The sequence below is a fragment of the Mixophyes fleayi genome, chromosome 6 (assembly GCF_038048845.1).
Source record: "Mixophyes fleayi isolate aMixFle1 chromosome 6, aMixFle1.hap1, whole genome shotgun sequence".
NCBI lineage: Eukaryota > Metazoa > Chordata > Amphibia > Anura > Limnodynastidae > Mixophyes > Mixophyes fleayi.
The window spans coordinates 83,168,849-83,192,343 of NC_134407.1; the positions used below are offsets into that span (position 1 = coordinate 83,168,849).

General features: G+C 40.0%; 1 protein-coding gene across 1 annotated transcript in view; it reads left to right on the forward strand.

Moving 5' to 3' along the window:
* Positions 1-16,074, forward strand: part of LOC142161398 (heparan sulfate glucosamine 3-O-sulfotransferase 3A1-like) — a 137,301-nt gene extending 121,227 nt beyond the window's left edge. Inside the window, exon 2 of the mRNA XM_075216972.1 lies at positions 13,487-16,074. Coding sequence (XP_075073073.1) covers positions 13,487-14,108 — 622 coding nt within the window. The 3' untranslated portion in view covers positions 14,109-16,074. The remainder of the gene's footprint in view (positions 1-13,486) is intronic.
* The last annotated feature ends 7,421 nt before the right edge of the window (positions 16,075-23,495 follow it).

Sequence of the window (23,495 nt, forward strand, 5' to 3'; positions counted from 1 at the left end):
TATATAGCAGGAGGAGGAAAATAAAACTCTTTGAAAATACCCCCACACCGTGTGGGGGGCGAAGGGGTTGCTGCATGAAGGCAGTGTGGCAAAAAGTTATAGAGGAGGGTTCCTGGTGTAGGGGATGGATTGCATAGGAAAACAGTCACCACTAGTTCAGCAGAACCCTCCAACACAGTAACTTTTGCAGTTTTTTTCTCTACACTCTGTCCCCAGGGCTGGGTCGCTACTTTAAAACACAGTTAGATTTCCCATGCTCCAGGGACTAGCCCATGGGGTGGGCTTAGATATCACCCATCAGGGATTTGGCAGCTGCCATAAGGGGCCGTTACAGGGATGTACTTTCTCATACCAACACACCCAATAGCCCCCTGTTGATTTGACTTCAACGTGTTTAGCCTGTCACAACCTAAGATATTGGGACATACTTAGGTTAATTAAGAAGCTAGGACAGGATAAGGTTAATTAATTGATGCTCCCAATATTAACCCATTACAAGCTTTTTCAGCCACAACTAGCTTTAGCTGATCAGGGTGACCTATAGAGAAAGGAGGGGGAAGGAACACAGCTATAGCCCCCTCATTTGCGTCTTGGAACCAGACCACCCTTGACACTTACCCATAAAAATTCTGGCCACCTTTAAGAAGAACATATCACCGGATTTGCGGAGGGGGGTTTCCACACCACGCCCCCAGTGGGCGTGACCAGCATGCATGGGGGCGTGGCTATAATATTAGACAGTGCTTGGCTGCTCTCCAACTCTTCCTATCCCTATAATACACATGGGCAATGCTGCATGCACTACTGTTAGGTGCACGCAGCTCTCCCTTCACAAGCAGAGCTGTGTGAAGCGGGGGCAGGGTCCAACCACATCAATTATACAGTGCCCCAGGCTTAGCGGGGGGTTTCCAGGCACTAGGAAACTCCCCCTCGGTTTGCCTATGCATATATACATTTAAACATTGTAGCGATATAAGTATATGTTATAGTCCACATTTTCTGAGAAACAAGGTGCAGACTGATCCAGTTGACATCAATACTTCTTTTTGTCACAGTGCCCAAACTCTCTTTCAGCTACACTGCACCGCCACTAGTGTTCACTCCACACCACACTAGTGTTTAAACTACTGAGTATTCAGGGGACCCCCACACCCACGGCATAGCCGTAGCAGAGGTGGAGGGCAACAGCAAATGGATACCACACAACATTATGCCACCCCAAGTAAGTGATCACTCAGCACAAGACCAGTAAGGGTTTCACAGATTAAAGAGTTTTTTTATGCACTCTGATATGAGCTTTTATTGTACTTATGCATATGCAGTCTGTTCTGTGTGTATACATACGGCAAGTACTGTTTAAGCAGAGCATACTTCCTTTAAGATTAAAATAGAAATGTATCTTGAGATACGTTTGGATTTGAATATGGCCAGAACTACACTCAAGCTGCATGCTGTTTTTCAAAACGCAACTTACGTGAACAAAGTTGCGTTCAGACATGAATCAGGCACAAAGATTTATTTACAAAAATGCAAATAAACAACACCACAGTGCAAATGTCAGGGCATGTGCCATTATGGGGCATATTCAATTGTTTACTTTTTCCGCCGCGGTAAAAGCAACACTATTGTTTCCATCGCAGGTTTGCAGAGCAAGATGACGTAATTTACGGAGGAGTAGAAGTTTGCACAGTCTGCTGGTGGAGTGAGGTTGCCTGTGGCTTAGCACAAACATGCAGCAGGATTTGTGGGGCACTACAAAAATAAGATTTTATTTTGCATAGCGAGATTATTGAAATGATATAAAGGGGTGGCGAGGACACATTTTTAGGGGAAACACTGACAGACATTTCACTCTGCAAAAGCACTTGAACTTTGCATCAGCTCAAAGTGGGTGGAGATCAGGGGGTAAATGTATCAATCTCTGGTTTAGTCAACTCACGGGAGTTCGGCGAGATGACAGCTTAAATTTAAAGCGGCGCTGCCTTGTAAAGGGAAACTACAAGGCAGCGCCGTTTTGAATTTAAGCTGTCATCTCGCCGAACTCCTGCGAGTTGACATTAGCACCTTGCACAATGTAATAAAAATATTCAAATGTGCAAATGTGCTCCAAGAAATAAAGGCAATCTCGTTGTCCGTTCACTCTCATGATTAATTAAATAGCATAAATAAGCCTAAACTGAACAAAGACAAACTTTAATGCAAGGAATTTAGTGGCTTTATAGTGGTAGAAATGTGTTAAAATTTGATGTGACATTTACACTTTGGAAAGTGTGACTAAGTAAAATGTTCCTACTCCCTGCAAACCTCTCTCCTCTTTTCTGTGGAAACGTCTCCTGAGAGAAGAAAGTAAACGTACACCTTAAAGTGCACTGATGGACTGTCTTGGTGAAGGAGTGTAAAACCAAGGAGATTCCAGTGTGCACAGAGGGGAAATATGGATGTGCGTACAACTCTTAAACACAAGAGTTCCTCCATACTTCGTATGCGCCACAATATTGCATCATACAATAGGAAAAACAGGACATACATAATACAGGGACATACTGTACAAGGTAGACAAAATAAATGCAGAGTTGAAAAGAAAGGGTGTGGAGGACCCTGCTCATTAGAGAGCTTACATTCTATGTGGAAGAGGGCACAAGAGGAGCACATGTGTTTCAGAGTGAAGATTGTGGCAGTTGTGATGGTGCATTAGTGGGAATAGTAATATCGGGGATAAGTTAAGCTGTAAAAAAAGAGATGGGTTTTCAGAGAACAAAGATTTGAATGCTGTGTGAAAGCCTGATTGAGCGTGGTAGGGAATTCCATAAGTGGGGAGCAGCACAGGAGAAGTCTTGTAGGCGGGAGTGAGAGGTGGTTATCAGAGACGAGACTAGGCGCAGTTCAGAGGTAGATCTAAGAGTGCGGAAGGGAGAGTATTTTGATATGAGATTTGGGATGTATGCAGGGGTAAGTGTTGTTGAGAGCTTTGTAGGTAAAGGCGAGTAATTTGAATTGGATTATGGAGGACACAGGGAGCCAGTGTAGAGATTTGGAAAGTGGTAAAGTAGATGTGGAGTGGTGGGAGAGAGATTGCACCAAGCTAACAAGTAGACATATGATAGGGATTACATTTGTAAAATAAACCTAAACATTTAACCTAAACACAAAAAAGAACAAGTTGAACTTATCCTTTATCTGATCTCACAACAATTGTGGTACTTGTTTAAAAAAAATATGTTTACATCTTATGTAGATATTAATTTAAACTAATATTTTCCCTTTAAGTTAATATCAGTCCATATGTTACGATGCTGTTTATGTAGCTGCATATGTTAAAGTAGTTATGAATAGCTATATATGTAATATTAATCTAAGATGAAGTAATGCTGCATATTTTGTGTTCATTTATCTGCATTACCATGGTAAGTGGTACATAGTCTAGAAGAATTATGTAAGAAGATTGTAACAAAATGTTTAGCAACATTTTACTTGTCAGATTCACCAGACAGCTGCTATGGAAACTGCAGCCTGGGCTAAAATAAATTACCATTAACCATACTGTTTTATAAAGAGTGTGTTTGAACAATTTGCAAATATCTACATATATATTTATTTCATGCTCTGACCAGTTCTTCAGGCAGTATACTAGGTTTGGGCATTGAATAAATAACATTACAATTGCAAATTGGGTAAAATCCTGGGGTTAGACTTACTAAGGTGCGGTTTGATGAAACCGACAGTTTTCTGTGTTTTTAAGACCTCTGGATTTACTAAAGGCCAAACTGCCGGTTAAAGCCTCAAAAACAAAGATTAGCAAATCACCACTTTACGGGTCGCCATCCCACTAAGCTGCTGTTTGACAAAGCATTTAGAAAACCGCTAGAAAAAAGACAGAAAAAAGAGGTGTTTGTGAGAGATGATGATGATGATGATGAGGGGCGAGATTGGTCAAACTGCATGTAGTTTGGTCTATATTGCCATTCAGGACATAAGAGGAGGCACCATTCACGTACAAATTAAGGGGGCAATCATTATTTATTGATTATGGGGCATATTCACTTCTAATTAACTTATTGGGGCAAATTTCATTTTTCATTTTATTAAGGTTGCAATATTATTGTATTATATTATGAGGAACTATAAATATATAATTATATTAACTGGGCAATACTATTATATTGCTAATGGGAACTAGAATTATTTTTGAAGCACACATATGACACTACATAATGTCCCCCATAATATAATAATACAATAATATTCAGTATAATGAAAAATATAACTTTCCTCCATAAATTCATTTTGCATCTTAATCAATAAATAATGATTGCCCCATAATTTATAAGTCATTGATTCTTCCACTTATGTTCTGAATGGCAACATAGCTCAAACAGCATTTTTGATCTATCCTAGGCAGAAGTAGGCATTGTCTTCTGGCGATTTTGGTGGGGGTATTGACTAAACTGAATGTTTAGCCAGCGTTTTGCTGTTTCCAATCTGCAATACATTGCTAGGCATTTAACCCTGCCTCGAATCGCCGTATTGTAAATGTGGCAGTTTAGAGAACTAAACCTTCGGCAATGTGTTGCAGTTTAAAACCACCACCAAATACAAATTTGTATTAAATTTACATCTTGATGTTGATTTTTCTCTAGTTTGCATTTCGAATTCAAAGAGGGACATTAATGAAAACTGTTGCAAATGGGAAAAAGTTGTAACCCACATTAACTAGATGTTTGCTTTCATTTTTTGAATTGAACTACAAACAATACAACTAACTGGTTGTCATGAGTTACTTCACTATCCCCATCCCCCCATACCCCGTATGTGATGACTTGAAATGGGCATGGGGTGTGCCTATTATCAGGGAACTTGAAAGAGTTGTCTGGGGGCACAGGATTCAGGGCATGGCACAGTGTACGTAATTAAAAAATAAATTTAAAAAATGCTAGTTTCTTACTATGAAATCAGAAATAATTTGTTTTTATTTTCAAACTATGACATTCTCTATTATTTGTTTCAGTTATGTGATTTGTGAGGAAGGCTGTATGTAATGTTTTTATTAATCCATAGGCAACAAAGTTTTAATTATACATGTGTCCCAAAGTGGGCATATCACCTGCACATTGTGGAGAAAGTCATTTTGTCACCCAGTCTGAAATGTATGACAGTGATGTTCACTAGTGAAATAAAAGGCTATATTTAATGACTATTAGTTAAGACCCACAACTGGCTGACTCCACTGAATAAAGGAAACCAGTCACTTTTTACCTCGCTTCCTTGTTGCACAGTCCCTCCATCTTAGTCTGAGTACCAGAGGATCCTCATAGACTAATGATGTGGAAGTGAAAAACACCAGAGGGAGACTAAGGAATCTTCCGCCCCCCTTCCCCCCTCGACTTAGGCATGCACAAATGAAGAAGCAATACACCAGGCTGGTCGTTAGAAACCACACTGGCACACTTATTAGTGAGGCACAGGTTCCTAAAGGTTTTTTATAAGTTTTATATGTCAAAAATATATCTCTTTCATTCAAACAGTGGTTTAAGGATAACTTTGGGTGTTTACATTCCTAATCAGTATGCATGCAGAGCAAGGTAACAAACATTCACTTCCCTCTTTTCCTCTTAGACGTAGCCAAACATTTCCATTAGCAACCACTAGTATCTCAATTCTCAGTTATAATGCCCTCCCACAGATAAGGAATATGATCATATTTTGGTTGATGCACTTATCTTCAGTTTAGACTCAGTCTCTATCCCCTAAATACTTTTCCCTACACTTCAGCCTTGACACTAGATCACAGTACTGCAAATTTTGGGTCTTGCAAATATATTTCAGGTCTCTCCACCTGTTCACTACCTTACTAACAACAAAAATACTCAGCCCATGTAAATCAGTAACAATTTAAACATGGGTTACTTATCCCACTGGTCTCCAGCCTGTGTGTCCGAAATTGCTCCAATCTGCAGTAAGCACTGTCACTCCTCACTGAGAAGCCTTGTTCACTCTCTCTTCATTTCTCCCTCTATGTGGTCTCACTCTCATTCAGACCTCTCAGACTACCGTTACTCTCTCTCTGACAGGCTGCAGGGGACTCTCCCTGGAGGTCTTTTTCCCTGAATGCCTCTCAGAATCTCCAACTGGCGTTTGTAAAGCTGGGTACACACTACACAGTTTTCATCCAATAATCGGCTAAATCAGCCGACATACGACCGCTCATTCAAAAGTCGGGTCAATGTGTGCAGTGACACGATGGTCGAAAGTCTGCCCAAATGGACGATTGTCGCTTCATTTGGTTGGTCGTACCGTTTAATATTTTCGTTCCAATCTCGTTTCCGTTGTGTAGTGTGTATAAACTTCCGACCGATCCACAACAGTGAGTACGAAATTACAGTCATTGCTCACGACAACATGGCTGTAAAATCACGCTAAAGGGACGTCCGTTCTTCCCTTTATCGTCCTAAACAAGGCTAGTGTGTATGCAGTCCATGGACCGAGCGATCGGAACATCGATCGCATTTAAAATCGCTCGGCATAAGAAGTTAATTGAAATTTCTGTAGTGTGTACCCAGCTTAACATCTGCTTTACACAACCCCCCTTCCACTGCATGAAGTAGCTCTCTGCTGGCAGGGAAGGTATATAAAGCGCATGTGCAGCCTGTTTGGGCTGCCAATACTACATTAAAATGCATGCATTTTTGAAAACTTAGTACTCTCTAGTTTTAGGATACAGTTTTAAGTTTTTCTTTGAGTATAGTAAATAGACAGGGCCAGTTAATATCATCTTTACCCAGGGCCCTTTAATGTTTTAAAAAGTAAATATAGAAATATGTACTTGTGTACCTAAACGACTGATGGCCCGCTTCCACACTTTAATGATGACATATGTGTAGAGACAGAAATGCCCCCTTCTTACCCATAAATGTATGGCGTTACCTAAACTACGAGGTGGTTTAATGCTCCCCAACCTAGCACCATATCAAGAAGCCTGCATACTGAGCCACTTGCAAATTGGGCAATTCCTCAAGCCTCTAAACCATGGGTAGACACTGAAAGGGCCCTGTGTCCAAGTTATCCTCTAACTGACCTCCTTTGGAGTTCCAAGCCTGCCCATCCTTCAGCAGCTCTTAGACTATTGTCCATCTCAGAAGCCATGCAGGTGTGGGACAGGGTCATAGGAATTCACACGGATTTTACACTCCCATTCCGAAATCTCTCCCTCCTAGCGGTATCCAGACTCATTCCAGGTCTGAATCTCACCACCTGGAGAGATAAGGGGAATGCCTCTCTATCAGATCTGTTTGCCCACAGTCTTTTTCTGCCCTTCAACTTTCTCCAAGACCATTATAGCCTCTTCTCATCTGAAACATTTAAGTACTTTCAAATCACACTGGGTGGCAACTGTCTCTAAGACCCCTTGCTCTCTCTCCCCGCCGCCAGCCCATGTATTAGATAGACTGACAAAAAGTGCTAATAAAGGAGAAATAACGTTCTGGTACTGATACCTTGACTCCTTGACACCCACCCCTAAAGCTCCAGCTCAACTTCGTTTGGAAGCAGACATCTGCTAACCCTCACCCCGCAACAATGGGAAAATATTTATTCAACTTCCCACCGCATGTCAAAATGCATTAATCATAAAGAAATGCAGGTCAAACTTCTCACTCAGTTGTACCTCACCTCAGACTGGCTACAAAAGATTTGGCCAAACCAATAAAAATTCTGCTGGCGCCAATGTACTCAGGTAGCTGATGTTTTCCACATCTTCTGGACATGCCCGGTGCTTAAACAGCTCTGTGGTGAGGTCTTCGCCTTGATATCTACTGGTTTGAAAACCACAGTTGCTCCAGACCCCGCCTTAGCCTTTCTTCATGTATACCCAACTTCCATTTCTAAACAAGACTGCTATCTCTTAGGGCACATACTGATAGCCACTAGGTAGCCCAAAACTGGAAGTCTCCCACCCCTCCTACCATATCCCAAATTATCTTAAAAATTCAATATAGCTATGAGATGGAGACATTAGACATGTCCTTTTCCACTCTACATCAGTACCAATTATGACATGGTTTAGACGGCATGAATATGTTACAGATGGCCCTGGTGCAACTCGAGATGCCCCTGTTTCCTCACCACCCCCTTCTCTGGTGGCCCTCATAGAATCTCCCCAGACCAATGAACATGTTACATGCTCCTGCACTCCAGTTATACCATGATTATTTTCAGACTGCCAAAATGTAGGACAATATGCCTTGCTGTGCAGTCGTTTTCTTCTTTTTCTGTATAAATATTGTTGATATTATAGCGTTGTTTCCATTGAGTGACTTCTTCCCCCCTGTGTGGGGGTGCCCCATGTATTTCCCCTTGTTTTGACCATCCTTCCCCTTTTCTCTCTCTGTACCCCCATGTACTTTCAATAAAAATTATTGACATAAAAAAAAAGCAATATGTACTTATACTACCAATGTATTTTGAGGCTCTGGCAGTGCTGTGCAATTCAATTAAATTTTGTAAGAAAAAATAGTGTTTCTCAACACCAAGGAGTAGCACAAATATATTTTATCCTAGTAATGTTACCTCATTGGGGCAGCTGTATAAATTGCAGTGCCACTTACGGCCACTGGAGACATTCTATTCAGACTGTATATTATTGTACTCTATCGTTTGAAGATTATAGTAGGACAGAATTAATATATACCGTGCTTATGTGTGTTAGATATGTACGTTATAACAAAAACAGTGTCCCCTTGGCGCTCACAAACAAAGTGTAAATGATTCTATAGATATTTAAACCTTTTATTTAGGTCTCATGAATTAAAAAGTATAACAATAGGTTGCAACCTGCATATGCATACACAAACGTGGTATATGCTGTAACAAGTGTGTCAATATGAAAACACATGCACAAAATCCGTAGCAGGATAAATATATGTGCATCAATAAAAGTCCATAAACCCTTGATTAGCTGGGCTACAAAAAGCTGGATATGCAAAGTCCAATATTGTAAAGTCAATTTCTGAGCAAACATACACAAATGTCCCAGAGCATAGATGAGAAACAAGAATATGGGCTCCCAAAATACAGGTAATCCGGATCCTGTATAGGTGAGCAAGAGTCCCAATAGATGAAGCGTAAAGCCTGTGAGGGTTAAACAAAGTCTATGAAGAAGCTGACAGCGAAACGCGTAGGGGAATTGCCGCAGCCTTTATTATCATTCCGGACTCTGGACTGAATCCCCTTGAGGTTCGCCTATCGGCAATACATTACATGCGCATGCGTACCTTTGAACTTAGCCGCGGCCGCGACTTAGTTCTATTTTAAGGATCTAGCGAGTGGAAGGAGTATCGTGTGAAAATGGGACAGCGCTACACAACCTGCTTAGGGTAAGACTGTTACCAACCCATAGACTTTGTTTCACCCTCGCTGGCTTTACGCTTCATCTATTGGGACTCTTGCTCACCTATACAGTATCCGGATTACCTGTATTTTGGGAGCCCATATTCCTGTTTATATCTATGCTCTGGGACATTTGTGTATGTTTGCTCAGAAATTGACTTTACAATATTGGACTTTGCATATCCAGCTTTTTGTAGCCCAGCTAATCAAGGGTTTATGGACTTTTATTGATGCACATATATTTTTATCCTGCTACGGATTTTGTGCATGTGTTTTCATATTGACACACTTGTTACAGCATATACCACGTTTGTGTATGCATATGCAGGTTGCAACCTATTGTTATACTTTTTGATTCATGAGACCTAAATAAAAGGTTTAAATATCTATAGAATCATTTACACTTTGTTTGTGAGTGCCAAGGGGACACTATATTTGTTATACATCATTCATAAGGGTTGGAACTTCCCTTATTCCTCACAGTCCCCACAGGCTGCTATTCATATAACTTTAAAAGGGAGCGCTGACCACACCCCCACCTCCTTTGAGATATGTACGTTATGCATCCATGTATCAACAATGTGACAAGGAATTTGAAAAAAGTAGACTTGTGACTGAAAATCTTCTGTTTGTCCCTGTGATAGCTGTCCTCTGTCTAAAATCCTGCACTTGCCATGACATAAAGGGAGTATAGGGTAATAAACCCTGGTGTATTGTCATTAGAGATGGGCGGGTCCGGTTCCCCGAGAACCGAACCCACCCGAACTTTGGGTATCCGAGTACCGAGCTGAGCAGCTCGGTACTCTCACGCCCGTTCCGAATCCAAATCGAGGCCGAACGTCATCGAGATGTCGTCGGATCTCGGGGCTCGGTTCTCGCGATACTTCAACATTATAAATACACGCCTCCACAGCAATCCATCGCCATTTTACAGAGGGAGAGAGCAGGGTGTAGTCACAGGCTGATTAGAGCAGGGACAGAGAATCCAATATTCTTCTTGCAATTGCTGTAACAAAAATCGCTAGAGAAGAGAGGAGGATAGAGGTTTATTATTTTTTGTTAATATTTGGCACTCCACAGTGCTTTTGGGGTGTCCCCCATAATTGTGCATAAATATTTCTGGCTGTTAAAAGTCATATCTGTCAGCAGTATCTACCAACTAATTGTTAGCACTCCTCAGTGCTTTTGGGGTGTCCCCCATAATTGTGCATAAATATTTCTGGCTGTCAAAAGTCATATCTGTCAGCAGCATCTTACCAAATAATTTTTACCACTACAAGTACTTTGCGCTCAGAATGGATTCAAAGCAGTCCACATATGATCAGAATGAGCAACCAGGTTCTGTCACCATTCCTGATGTTAGTGTTCCCAGTACGTCATCTGGCCAAGGCGATGTCAAACAACAGAGTGTTTCCCAATCAGTCCAAAAAACAAAAACCCCCCAAAAATTTACTGTGTTGAAGCGAAAAAAAAGTGTTACTAAGCAAGTGCCGATAAAAAAAAAATTGCCAACATGCCATTCTACACACGCAGTGGCAAAGAGAGAATGAGGCCTTCACCTTTGGCTATTAGTGGCAGATCCAAAAATGTTACCGACCCTACAAGTGGTGCATAACTACTGTTACGCGTCAAAGCCGAGCTGCAAGATAACAGTAAGGCATTGAAGAATAATGTTTGCTCTGAATCAGAAATGACACCGATCCCTGTGGAGAGTCTATCCAACAGTGGTATGTCTATTTGTGAGCATTCTTTTAGTGTACCCATAAAGAAGGGCCCTTTCAGCAGTTATGCTGATGTGTACCTGAACAGCCCGAATGTAACCGCTGATACACAAATTGAGGATGCCACTTTCGAAATAGAAGAGGATGAGGGGGAGATTTATGGAGGTGACGAGGGCGCTAATGAGGATGTTGATGATTATGATGCAGACAGATACCAAATTGCCTTTCTCAATTTCTATTTATATTCTAGATTATACAACGGCTGAATAGTTTTCTATTTTATTCCTAGTGTAGAGGGGATCTGATGCAAACAGATACCAAACTGCCTTTGTCCATTTCTTTGTATATTCAAATTTCTAGTTCTACAATCTATGCAGGCTGCTTTTTTTATATTCAACTACAAGTGGAGGGCGGGGGGGGGGCTTAGATAGCCACCAAAGTACCGTGGTCCATTTAATTCTACTTTCTAGCTCCACAGTCTGTGCAGGCTGCTTTTTTTATATTCAACTACAAGTGGAGGACGGGGGGGGGGCTTAGATAGCCACCAAAGTACCGTGGTCCATTTAATTCTACTTTCTAGCTCCACAGTCTGTGCAGGCTGCTTTTTTTATATTCAACTACAAGTGGAGGGTGGGGGGGGGGCTTAGATAGCCACCAAAGTACCGTGGTCCATTTAATTCTACTTTCTAGCTCCACAGTCTGTGCAGGCTGCTTTTTTAATATTCAACTACAAGTGTAGGGTCTAATATACACCCAAAGATGATGGCTACATTGCCAATAATCAAAGATGGAGGAGGTAGACAACCAGGTTTGACTGTATAATTTGCAGACAAGTGTTCGCATTAAGGATGGCCTACCAGGGATTCAACTGTTTTTTCATAATTTATTAGCTTTAGAATTACCTCACTTATCTAAGAAACTGGTGGAGCACTAAATTAGGTTATTTTAGACCCAAATTTTTTTATTTTTTTCAAAAATAGCAAAACAAAACCAAACAAAACCAAAACCAAAACCAAAACACGCAAGGGCGGTTTTGCAAAACCAAAACCAAAACCAAAACACGAAGGTAATCCAGATCCAAAACCGAATACAAAACCAAAACACGGGGGTCAGTGACCATCTCTAATTGTCATGGATTGGCCTGAATATATTGCACTCTGGTATAATGAACTTGGGATAAGGAAATTTCCCTCTACTTTAGTGAGCTTGGGGTACACTTGAAGTGAAGGTTCCGTGACTTGAGAACATATAGTGCAAAGCATTTTTTTTTTCATTCTCCACTGGCGAGATGTGGCTCTGTGTTGAATTTTAATCTGTAGCAATAATTGTACAATCGTATGTAAATAACGGTGACATACAGTATATGTTTATTTTTTTACAAATCAATATATATATATATTTTCTCTTATGTTTGCTCAGCCATGTTCCTGCCACTAGGCCACTGTTGCCTTGCATTATTCACAAAATCTTCGGAAAACAATTTATTATTTCAATATCTAGAGATGTTTTGAAGTTTTTTTATACTTATAGTTGTATGATCAGGTAAACTTACCCAAAGTAAATCCATTTTACAGTTCCTGTGACAAAGGAAAGATGTGACATACTAAGATATAAGGAAACGTTATTAAAGGTTGTGAACCTAGAAAAAGCCATTGGGCTATAAAAAAAAAAAGACAAAAAAGATATATGGGTCATACTTGCAGAGGATTACATACTGAATTGTCTATGAAATTATCTCACACGAGGGCTCCAAAATTACTTTTAGAGCACTTATTCTTGAAAAATAAAAATACAGTTTGCACAAATATTGATGTACTTTTTTTTATAGTCCAAGAAACTTCTCACAGGAGAATCCTGATACCATTAACAGTCTCTGGTACCACTGTTACCAAATCCACACCCTGGAAAACAGAAAGGTACATGGAAACTGAATCCTTTTGGTCCTCAGAATTCTTTCTTGAGAGCCCACATCCAGTAAAAGAAGCACACAGCCAGGAGAGACTAAAGAAGTGGGTTTCTGACCAAAGATGGCATCATGTCATTAGACATGAGGTTATCATATGAGGCTTACATCAAATAATGTACCGCCCTATTCGGCCAGGAATATCCCAGATTCAATGTCTCACGGGAAGCTGTATGAGTGAGATGGTTTCCAAACCCTTTAAGAGAATAACATTTATTACAGAAAATCTTAATTTATATGCAAAATACACCACAATTTTATTATACTTATGGATATCGTACAATGTGTAGACCTTAAAAAAAAGATTATTATTATATTTTAGTGTTTACAATGGATTGTTACTTATTCCTTACCTTACTGTACTTATTTAGATTTTATATTGTATTGTTTTACTAATTTGTTTGATTATTTTTATGGACAGGGACTTGATGCCAAGAACGCTAGATGGCCAGATCACCATGGAGAAGACTCCCAGCTACTTTGTGACCAAGGAAACACCAGCCCGTATCTCAGCTATGTCGAAGGACGCTAAGCTGATTGTGGTGGTGAGGGATCCAGTAACTCGAGTCATATCGGATTATACCCAGACGTTGTCCAAGCGGCCGGACATTCCTACATTTGAGAGTCTGACATTTAGAAACAGGACTACTGGTCTTATTGACATCTCGTGGAGTGCCATCCAGATTGGCATTTATGCCAAGCACTTGGAGAACTGGCTTCAGTATTTTCCCATGAGCCAGATCCTGTTTGTGAGCGGGGAGAGACTAATCACGGATCCTGCCGGAGAACTGGGGATTGTTCAAGATTTCCTGGGGCTTAAAAGGATCATCACCGACAAACACTTTTATTTTAACAAGACTAAGGGCTTTCCATGCTTGAAAAAGGCAGAGGGGAGCAGCAAGCCCCACTGCTTGGGGAAAACCAAGGGCAGGAAGCACCCAATTATAGACCCGGAAGTTGTCCAGAGACTGCGGGAATTCTACAAGCCATTTAATATGAAGTTCTACCAAATGACTGGGCATGACTTTGGCTGGGATAATTAAAAAGACATATTATATATATTTTTTTTACACATAATTGAAAAAACAAATCTATAGGTCACGTCTTCCCAAAAAATAAATAAATATATATACATATATATATATACAAATATATATGTAAAACAACCATGTATGATCAAACTTTTCATAACATCAATGAAAAATGTTTTAATTCATTTTTTTTTCAAACTGACTTTTGAAGCTATAATGGAAACTTTATGAATCTAAAGTCTAAAATATATTATCTATATATATTTTGCCAAATGGCTAATTGTCCCAGACACTAAGGCACTTTCTCAAAACAGATCATAATTGCTTGGTTAAGTCTGCTTATTTGTGGTTGATTATACTTAAAGGGCTTTTAGTTTTATTGATGGTAAATTTACTACAGATGCCTTTTGACTTTAGTAAAAATATCCACCAAAATATTATTTTTTTATTATCAAAAATTAGCTTTCTCTTCTAAGCAAGCTACTCCCTGCATAGAAGCCCATTTTGAATCCTATCTGATGCCAGAGGAAGCAAACTCTATCCAGAGGAGAGGCTTGCTTAGAGTAAAAAAACAATTTTGTGTTGAGTTCATTTTAAATTCTTTGTTTAAACAAGAAATTAATATTATAAGCAAATTTCCTTACCTGGTTGTCAATCCAGCTGCTGTTCTCACGTCTGGTGTGCTGTCCAAGTCCGCCTAGTCTTTACATTAACCTAAACTCTAGGGATGGTGACACAAAGAGAAAGTCGCCTTGACAAACCTTTCTTTGTTCATTGATTCTATCTTTGGGACTCCTAGCTTTGCATCATACTTTCAGATGTATTTTCAAAGAATAAAAACTGTTCTGGAGGAACACCACAGCCAAAAAAAACACATTTATCAAAAATACATATGCAACTCACTATCCTGGTCCTTTTAATCATAGCATTAGCAAGTACTCATGTTTGTTCTCTTCCCGCTCCTCTGTGTAGTTCCAAATTGTAAGATCTCTGCCCCTGGATTGCACCGTAGCTTTGACAGTGATTGTGTAAGGAAGAACCAGCATCTGACCCCTGAAAACCTCAGATAATGATTGGCTATCTCAGGTAAACCACCACTCAATTTTACTAGTCCACAATGTAAACTAGAACTGTCCTGCAAAGAACAGTACTATTGGGGGTACAGTAGAGTCAGCTTTCTATTTTATTTTTTTTGCAAGAGTTAAGAGTGATTTTTAGATCAGATCTCAATAATAGAGGTTCGCTAAACTTCACACTAGGCAAGAACCGGGTCTATACTGTTAGATCGCACTATACCCCATAATCCTATTCTCAGTCAGATAGGCAACAGTTGTCTCAAGCACTGAAAATTAACCGGGTACGTGTTGACGGGGACGAGAACCCCGACACGATTTACACCTCCACTAAAATGACGATTCCTGAAAAAGAAGGAGGCAATTTAAGCAGACTTACCTTAAAACCGAAGATCCAGCTCTCCGACGGCAACTTACTGTTAAACAGTAAGCCTGAGGGGTCCAAACATTGCCACTTTAAATTAACATGAATGAACAGCGCACTGACGTCCAAGTGAAGTGCCGGACAGCTGCCTCATTGGAATGACTGGCTGTCTGCAGGCGCTGCTGTCGGAGAGCTGGATCTTCGGGTTTAAGGTAAGTCTGCTTAAATTGCCTTCTTCTTTTTCAGGAATCATCATTTTAGTGGAGGTGTAAATCGTGTTGGGGTTCTCTTCCCCGTTAACACGTACCCAACTCCGTTCCTAGTGCTTAAATTCACAAAATAGCTGCTTACACTGTATATAGGCAGCCAGTACAATTTATAAAGTTCCAGGGACTCTCAGTATAAACTGCAGTAATTTAGAAACATAATTCTACTTGAGCTGTTTACAATGAGTTTTTGAATTGTACCTTTCAAACCTTAATCTAATTACATTTGTTTGTGAATGATAATATCTCATTATTCCACTAAATCACCCCTAAATAATTGTTTCACTCTTCTCTAAGATTATTTTATTTCAGTGACACATGCAATAAAGTACATATTTTTTTTAGAAAGGAAAATGTTTCTTCTTTTGCTTTTTACATATAAGCTTCTGCAGTTATACAGCTTGCTCACATGACAATAACCTCCCTCAGAGTCTTTCCAGTAGGTTATTTCTATAGAAACAACTGTGGCTCATTCTTACTCATCTAACCTGTGCAGCGCTGGCCATATATGAACTGGATGAGGGGACGCATGACTTATTCTTCTCTGCCCACCAACGATAAGACGATGGCTGCATCTCAATATTATGTTATAGCAATATACCTCTATATTGTTGTTAGACAGTGCTAAACAGGGCAGATACATATGTGGCACAGTTCATTATACAATAAACTATAAAGACCATGCGAGAGGAAGAGAATACGTTTTTAAAGGAAGCAGTGGCGGACACGCAGGGGGGTTTCTGGGTCTCCAGAACCCCCCCCCCGCTAACTAAGTGGCCACCATAGCGGCACTGTACTATACAGCAGCCGTAGCGCTGTCAAAGAAGCGTCCGCGGCGGTGCTGTATTGTATACAGCACCGCCGCGGACGCTTCTTTGACAGCGCCAATGCTGCTGTATAGGACATCGCTGCCGAAACGGAGCTGCCCGTGCATGCGCACCAGCTCTCTCGCGTTTTTGTTTTTTTGGGGCTTTTTTGGTCGGGGGGGTGGTAAACCCCCCCTCCTGACAATCCTGCGTGCGCCCCTGGGAAGATACCCTATAATGTAAAAATATTCAAAGCTGAATTGACATACTTTATCAAGCGTCTAATTAATCCTAATGTGTAACCAATCAGCTCTCCAAAACTGAAACACAGTAGCAGGAAAAAGTTTATTGGTACCCAACGCATAGATGTACTGTGTGTGCCATAGCATTGGTAATAAAGAAATGTGACTGATGATATCAAGACATGACTGGAGTGTTCAGAAGGAAGCTGCAAAGAGAAAGCAATACATTTGGTAAAAGTCTGTTTGAATAGACTTGAGGTTTTAGGCAGATTTAAGCAAACAGAGACATTATTTTAATAAATTAAAATCAGACACTTTCTACTATCACTCCCACCTGTTTGAAGTGATTAGCTATTATTGGAAAGGCATGGGTAGTTCTACAATACGGCATGTTACACGATACTTTATTTCCTTCACATTTAGGATTGCAACCAGACGAGGTTGAGTGGGGAGAGAATAATGGAAGGAATAGCAAAAAGTGCCATATTCACCAAGACTAAAGAAACATCATATACTATATACTATGGTACTATGCAAGTTATATTACATGCAATCCTTGATACCATGTTGGAGTCTCCTGTTCACAAGAATCCATGGATCTTTATTTTGTGCTACACTCCCAAGAGTCTCACCAGGCACTCCCAAAAAACTTTTCTCCCATGTTTGGCAGTTACTAATTGTCTCATTGCCAAAGACTGAGAGAACCTCCGGCCCACTGATCTCCCCAAAATCATCTTTTAAAAGCTTTATCTGGCACATGATGAAATTGACGGCTCCACTACAGAGAGACTTCCTGAATATTTAACAAACAATCAATAGGAAGCATGGTACTCATTGTGTGGTGGCACATTTAGAACCTTTTATGATGTACTTGGCATTGTCATAACTGTTCACCGTTGTTCTCTAAACTAGAACCTAATCTACCAGTACTACTCCTCAAAAACACTTGTAGTGACTCTTTCCATCTCTCCTTCCCTTAAAGCCTCCCCTGTTACTTAAGATAGTCACTATTAACACTAAAATGTGATTTAGAACTGAGGGATGGAATAATGCCCAGGGACATTAAAAGCTAAGGTTTGTGTGCATAACTATTTGGCTCACTAAGGATTAACAAGGCAGGGAAGGTGTGGTGATGCCATGTAAGTGTCATAGGGGGCAGGAGAAAGGGAGCATGTTATAAAAGAGCAGGGAGGAGTCGTCCAGCTCTCTAGGTTCTGGGAAAGCATCCCTCCCTCCCATTCCCAATTCCTGGTTCCAGTATTTGTTAACTGGTTGTTTATAACCTTCCTGCTGATGTGCCCTGTGGCAAGAGTGACACTCCTCGAGTCTTTGGATGGGCCAATTGGTGCGCGGACATGGTTCTCTAAATACAGGTACTGGTACAGGCCTGGAGGTGTGATGGGCCACTTAGTGCGCTGCTCATGGTGGAGTACGGAAGTGCTGGTACAGACCCGGAGGTATGTTGGGCCACCTGGTGTGCAGGCCATTGGTATGGTATGGGTACTGGTACAGGTCCGGAGGTATGATGGGCCACTTGGTGCCTGGGCTCGATGCTGGACTTGGGTCCTGTGGCTGGTGCAATCTTTAGCGTGGCAGGAAAACACTGTGCAGGCATAAGCAAGGTTGGTGAAGCTCACATTCATGGTAGTGAGGCGGTTGGAACCCGTTCCCTTTGTAGAACCAGCTTAGCTTCGGTGCAAGTACAATTCTTTTGGGCTGGCTTGTGGTGCATTTCGATTAGCCCACAAGGGTTGTGGTTCCGGAATGCCTGTGGATTGTTGTCCCAGTTTAAGGATAAAACATAGGGTGCACTTAGGAAATAGACAAGGCCAAGTACAGTGCCCTCCCACCACCATATCTGGTTATTTCAATAAAGAAAAGTTAATTACCAGTAAGTTGGTGTTGTGTATTACACAGATAAGTGTTAAGGTTAAGACTAAGGGGCTTATTCAATTGTCGGCGGAAACGCCAAAAATCCCGGGGTCCGCGTGCGATTACCGTTATTACGGTAATCGTGTGCGGAAAAACAGTTAATACGGTAATTTACTCGTTGTATTTCAGCTCGCAACTCCCTGATTTTACCGTATTAACTGTAATAGTTTTAACGCCGCGGGACTTTTTAACAATTGAATACGCCCCTAAAGGTCTATGGTTATGTTATCAACCATTAAGCATTTTAACAATATTGCACCATTTGTTATGTTATTTACTACCTCTGAAAATATTATGGTCTTCCATGTTTTGGTTCTCACTATTGAAGAGGATTGAAGCACATTTTTCTGTCTGGCTGTAAAAGGGTTAAACAACATCAGAATGGCATTCTGGGTCCTTGTTCTGCAACATTCAACAACAGTTTAGTGCTGAACAGAACTCAGCGTAATAAAGATCCATTAGTCTGCTGATCACACTGCTGACAGTAAATTGTTTTAATGTGCAAAAATTGTCGGTGTCTTATTACATGAGAAGCTGATGTGATTTGCTTTTAGCAAAGTGAAGTTCTTAGCAAATCCATAAAATAGGACAAGCGAAACCCACAGGTATTAAGAGGTTGGTACAGTTATTTAGAGCAATGATTGTGTTGTACACAAATGCATTGCTAAAGGAAATTGTAAAGAAAGTTGTTTTGACGATCGAAAAGTTTTAAAGTTTTCAAGAGTGTTTACTAATAATTGTTTCTTTTATATTGAGAAAACAGTTTAATGGCAATGACCACTGGAAAATTACTATTGCAATCAAGTGTCATTTCATGTCCTAGAAATAATGTCTTCTCACACTATTTTTATAGTGTTGTTGCAATCACCTACAGTTAAAAGGAATGCAGTATGGCAGACATTTTTGTCAACTGCAATCAATGTTATTTGACAGAGAAATTATTTTAGATGTTTTGGCAAACACTTAGTGTCCCTTAATTAGAGTTAGGAGTTAAAATGTGTGGACAGATTTAGAGTTGGGTGGGAGCCGATCCTAGCTTAACTCTAAATTACAGTGTACAAATAAAGCTGTCCAGTATTTGTGTGCTATATGAAAAAACAGCCAATTTTTTCTGTGCATTAAAAAAAATGCATTTGCACCCCTTGCTTTGCAACATGATTTGTCCAGTAGCAAATTTGCAATTTGTTTGCATTGCTCCTAACTCTAAGGGCTCTATATATTAAAGTTAGAAACGAAACGCCTGTTTTCACTGGAGATAAGGTTTCTCTGTATCTACCAAGGGGTTAATATTGCCAAAGATAACCCCCGCCCGGCGATAAGATTTGCAGGTGTTCTTCAGTTATAGGCATCCCCATACAAAGCATGAGGAAGCCTATTTAACAAGGACTATCGCGGTATAATTACTGCACTAAATCTTTGTCTGCTTGAAGATATTCTGTGAATCATTAATAAAGCATTTTTATGACTAGGAATAATATTAAACCTATTTGGTTTTTATATTTTTTTAATGAAAAATCCTTATCACCACTTTTTCATAAATAGGCCTGTAAATGGGGCCTTTGTAGCTGCAGGACTGCAATTCCCTGGATCCTTAGTTATATCATACTTGCCTATTTTTGAAGGCAGCTGTCCGGGAGGGGGTCCTTCAAGGGGGGCATGGCCATGGGTGGTGCACCGTTAGGCTCCGCCCCTGTCAATCTTAAGCAATTTTAGTCAAGAGGGTGTGGCCACGATGGAGCATTTAGCCCCGCCCCCACCATATTCAACAACGGCGAGAGCTGGATCCAGGATTTTTGCCTGCTCTCTCGGGAATCTGGGAGAACTCCCAAAAATTCAGGAGTCTCACGGACATTTCGGGAGAATAGGCAACTATGAGTTATATTGAGCCACATTGTCACAATGTTATGCAGAAATGTTGATTAAAATGTTGCTCATCAGATGACTCATCTCTTACTGAGTACTCATTTATGAATATGAAAAAGCGTGCCTTTTTGTCGTGTCATAGTTTCATTTTCGCATGAATGGTGCCATTTTTACGGCATTGAGTGCAAAAGTTTGCATCTGTTAATCGGTGGATCTGAGCAAATTGGTGCATTGTTGTCTGGACGTGAGCTAGACGCACTCGCAATGGGATATTTAAGTAACTTTTACAGGATGGAGCACCCAGGGTATGTCACTGGGCTTATCTTTTGCATTTCATTAGAGGAGTATAACATCGAATCTTAGCCTGCACTTCCAATTGGATGATTATTGCACCTTTCAAAATAGAGCGCATTTTTGGGTGCACAGATTCCAGAGTAATAAAAACATTCAAACACACAAATGAGAAACATGAAATAAAGACTCAATGTCCCTTTATTCTTAGAATTTAAGGCATACATGAGACTGGAATGAGCAGTATTTTAGGAGAACAATTGGAAATAATAGAAGCAGGAAATTTGTCCAATATGCACATATGGAATTTAGGCATGTTCCTATGTATGTACAAGGCCGGAAAATAGGTAGATGTGTGTATAATCATCATCATCATTTATTTATTTATGAGGAGCCACGGACTCCCGAGTACCAGACAGTCAGTATTACAAGTTACACAAAATACATATAAACATAAAACATTACAAGTACATATGAGGTAGATAAAAGAGGTACATTACAAGTCATATAAATTAAATTTAAACAAACAAACATAATAAGTATATATAAGGTACGCAAATGAATAGCAGAAATGAAACAAGGGTATAGCAGGCCCTGCTTGTGAGAGCTTACAGTCTAGTGGGAGGAACAAAATAGAGACAATAGGGGCTATTGAGACAAGAGTGACGTAGAGTGGATAATGAAGGTATAGCATGTACAGGCATTAGTCTTAGGTGTGGGTAGGATAGGCTATAATGAAGAGGGAGACTTGAAAGACTGGAGGTTGGGAGAGAGTCTAGCCAGGCGGGGTAGGGAGTTCCATTAGTGGGGAGCAGCGTGGGAGAATCTTAGAGGTGGGAGTGAGAGGTGGTTATTGGAGAGGAGTAGATCAGAGGCAGAAATTAAGTGTTTGTACAGAAACCATATTAGACACAAGGTACAGCATAATTTCCATTTCCAGGCAACAATGGTATTGCTACTATGTTAGTGTTTCTCAGATGTCCACAAACAGTGTGTAGGCTGCTTTCTGCAAAAATCTAGTGCTGCTCTTCTTCCACAGTAAAAAGTCATGTCCCAGCTGTCCTTGCTATTAAGTTAGTGAACAACAATGCAGTTTTGTTAGGCTTGTGTTACTGTGGAAGGAAACATTTTAATGTCAACTATGTGTAGCACCACTTGTATATCACACTCTTGAGTGACTTATGAATGAATGCACCACCCCTGGGGCATATATTTGAAGTTTAGTGGTGGCACCAGAATATTTAAATATCTACTTCATGCCTGGGAGCAGCTGTCTCGCGAAAAAGGTCCCTCTGCCTAGTCTTCATGGTTAGAGAAGCTTCAATACACATGTCACCATTCCCATTCGCCTGTAGCTGGTATGAGGGATATAGAGAGTGAAAGTTGAGTCTCTGAAACCCAGGGATGGCATAATGAATTGGAGATACTGCTGTGATTTTTAAAAATAAGAAATAGAATGTTAAGAAATAGATAAAAACATAAAAAAAAAATTTTGGTTCGTTTTTTTTTAAAAAAAAAATACCTTTAAACATAAAAAATTGCTTTAACAAAGAAAGCCAGCAATCCTTAGTGCTCATATGCCATCAGTAACCCTTTGTATTGGGCAAAGCGAGAAAAAGCCCTATTGCTGGTGAAAACACCCATAAATCGGTTTCATAGCATTTATTGCTGGGGCACTGTAACCTGTAACCCATATTTATCATAAATTTTAATTGTATGATCATTTATATGTTGTTAAAAATAATATTTACATTTTTTTTGCCTCTAACATGTATATTAAAAGTGTTTTTTAGTAGAAAATTCTATATACAACATTTTGTTAAATCATTTTAGCCCTGATAGTTTGTTTTATATAGTCCTTTAAAATGCACTAATTTTGTCCCTTTCTTGTAAGAGAAAATCCCTCTCTGGGTGTTGTGGAGGCACTTGGATGGATTAACACTTATTGAAATGTGTTATTTGAGTGAACTATGAATTGCTGATCAATAAGACTGACCATTCAAAGTCTCAGATTCCTGCTTTGGAGTCAGCAGAGGTAACTAACATTCCAGGAATGTCACAACGTCTCCATTTCACCTGAACTGAAGTATGTTATCCAGCCCACATCATCTATAGGGCCATGCTCAATGGACACAGGAGAAAAGATTTATTTCACTGTCGGTATGGAATAAACTGTCAGCAAGACATATCAGAATACATTTTAATTATCTCTGCAACAGAAAACAAAACAAAAGGGTATAAGCTTTTTCGCAGATTCTGGCTTAAAATAAATGAATTCTGCCTCAGTGGATGATCACAGGAGATGATATGTACTGTACAATGAATGAACAGCCAGTATCTTAACATTATTCATATCAGCTATTTTAAAAAAATGCTCTAGTATTAAGAATGATTATAATGCATTGTGGGGGCACTTTTTTGCATGGTCGTAAATTACCTGTAGTAATTTATGTATTACATGACAGCAGGACAGTATTGTTGACAACACAGTCTATATATGCTAGTTGTTTCCCATAGATACAAGCACAAACCAATTACAGAAACTGGACTTATGCAGCCAAG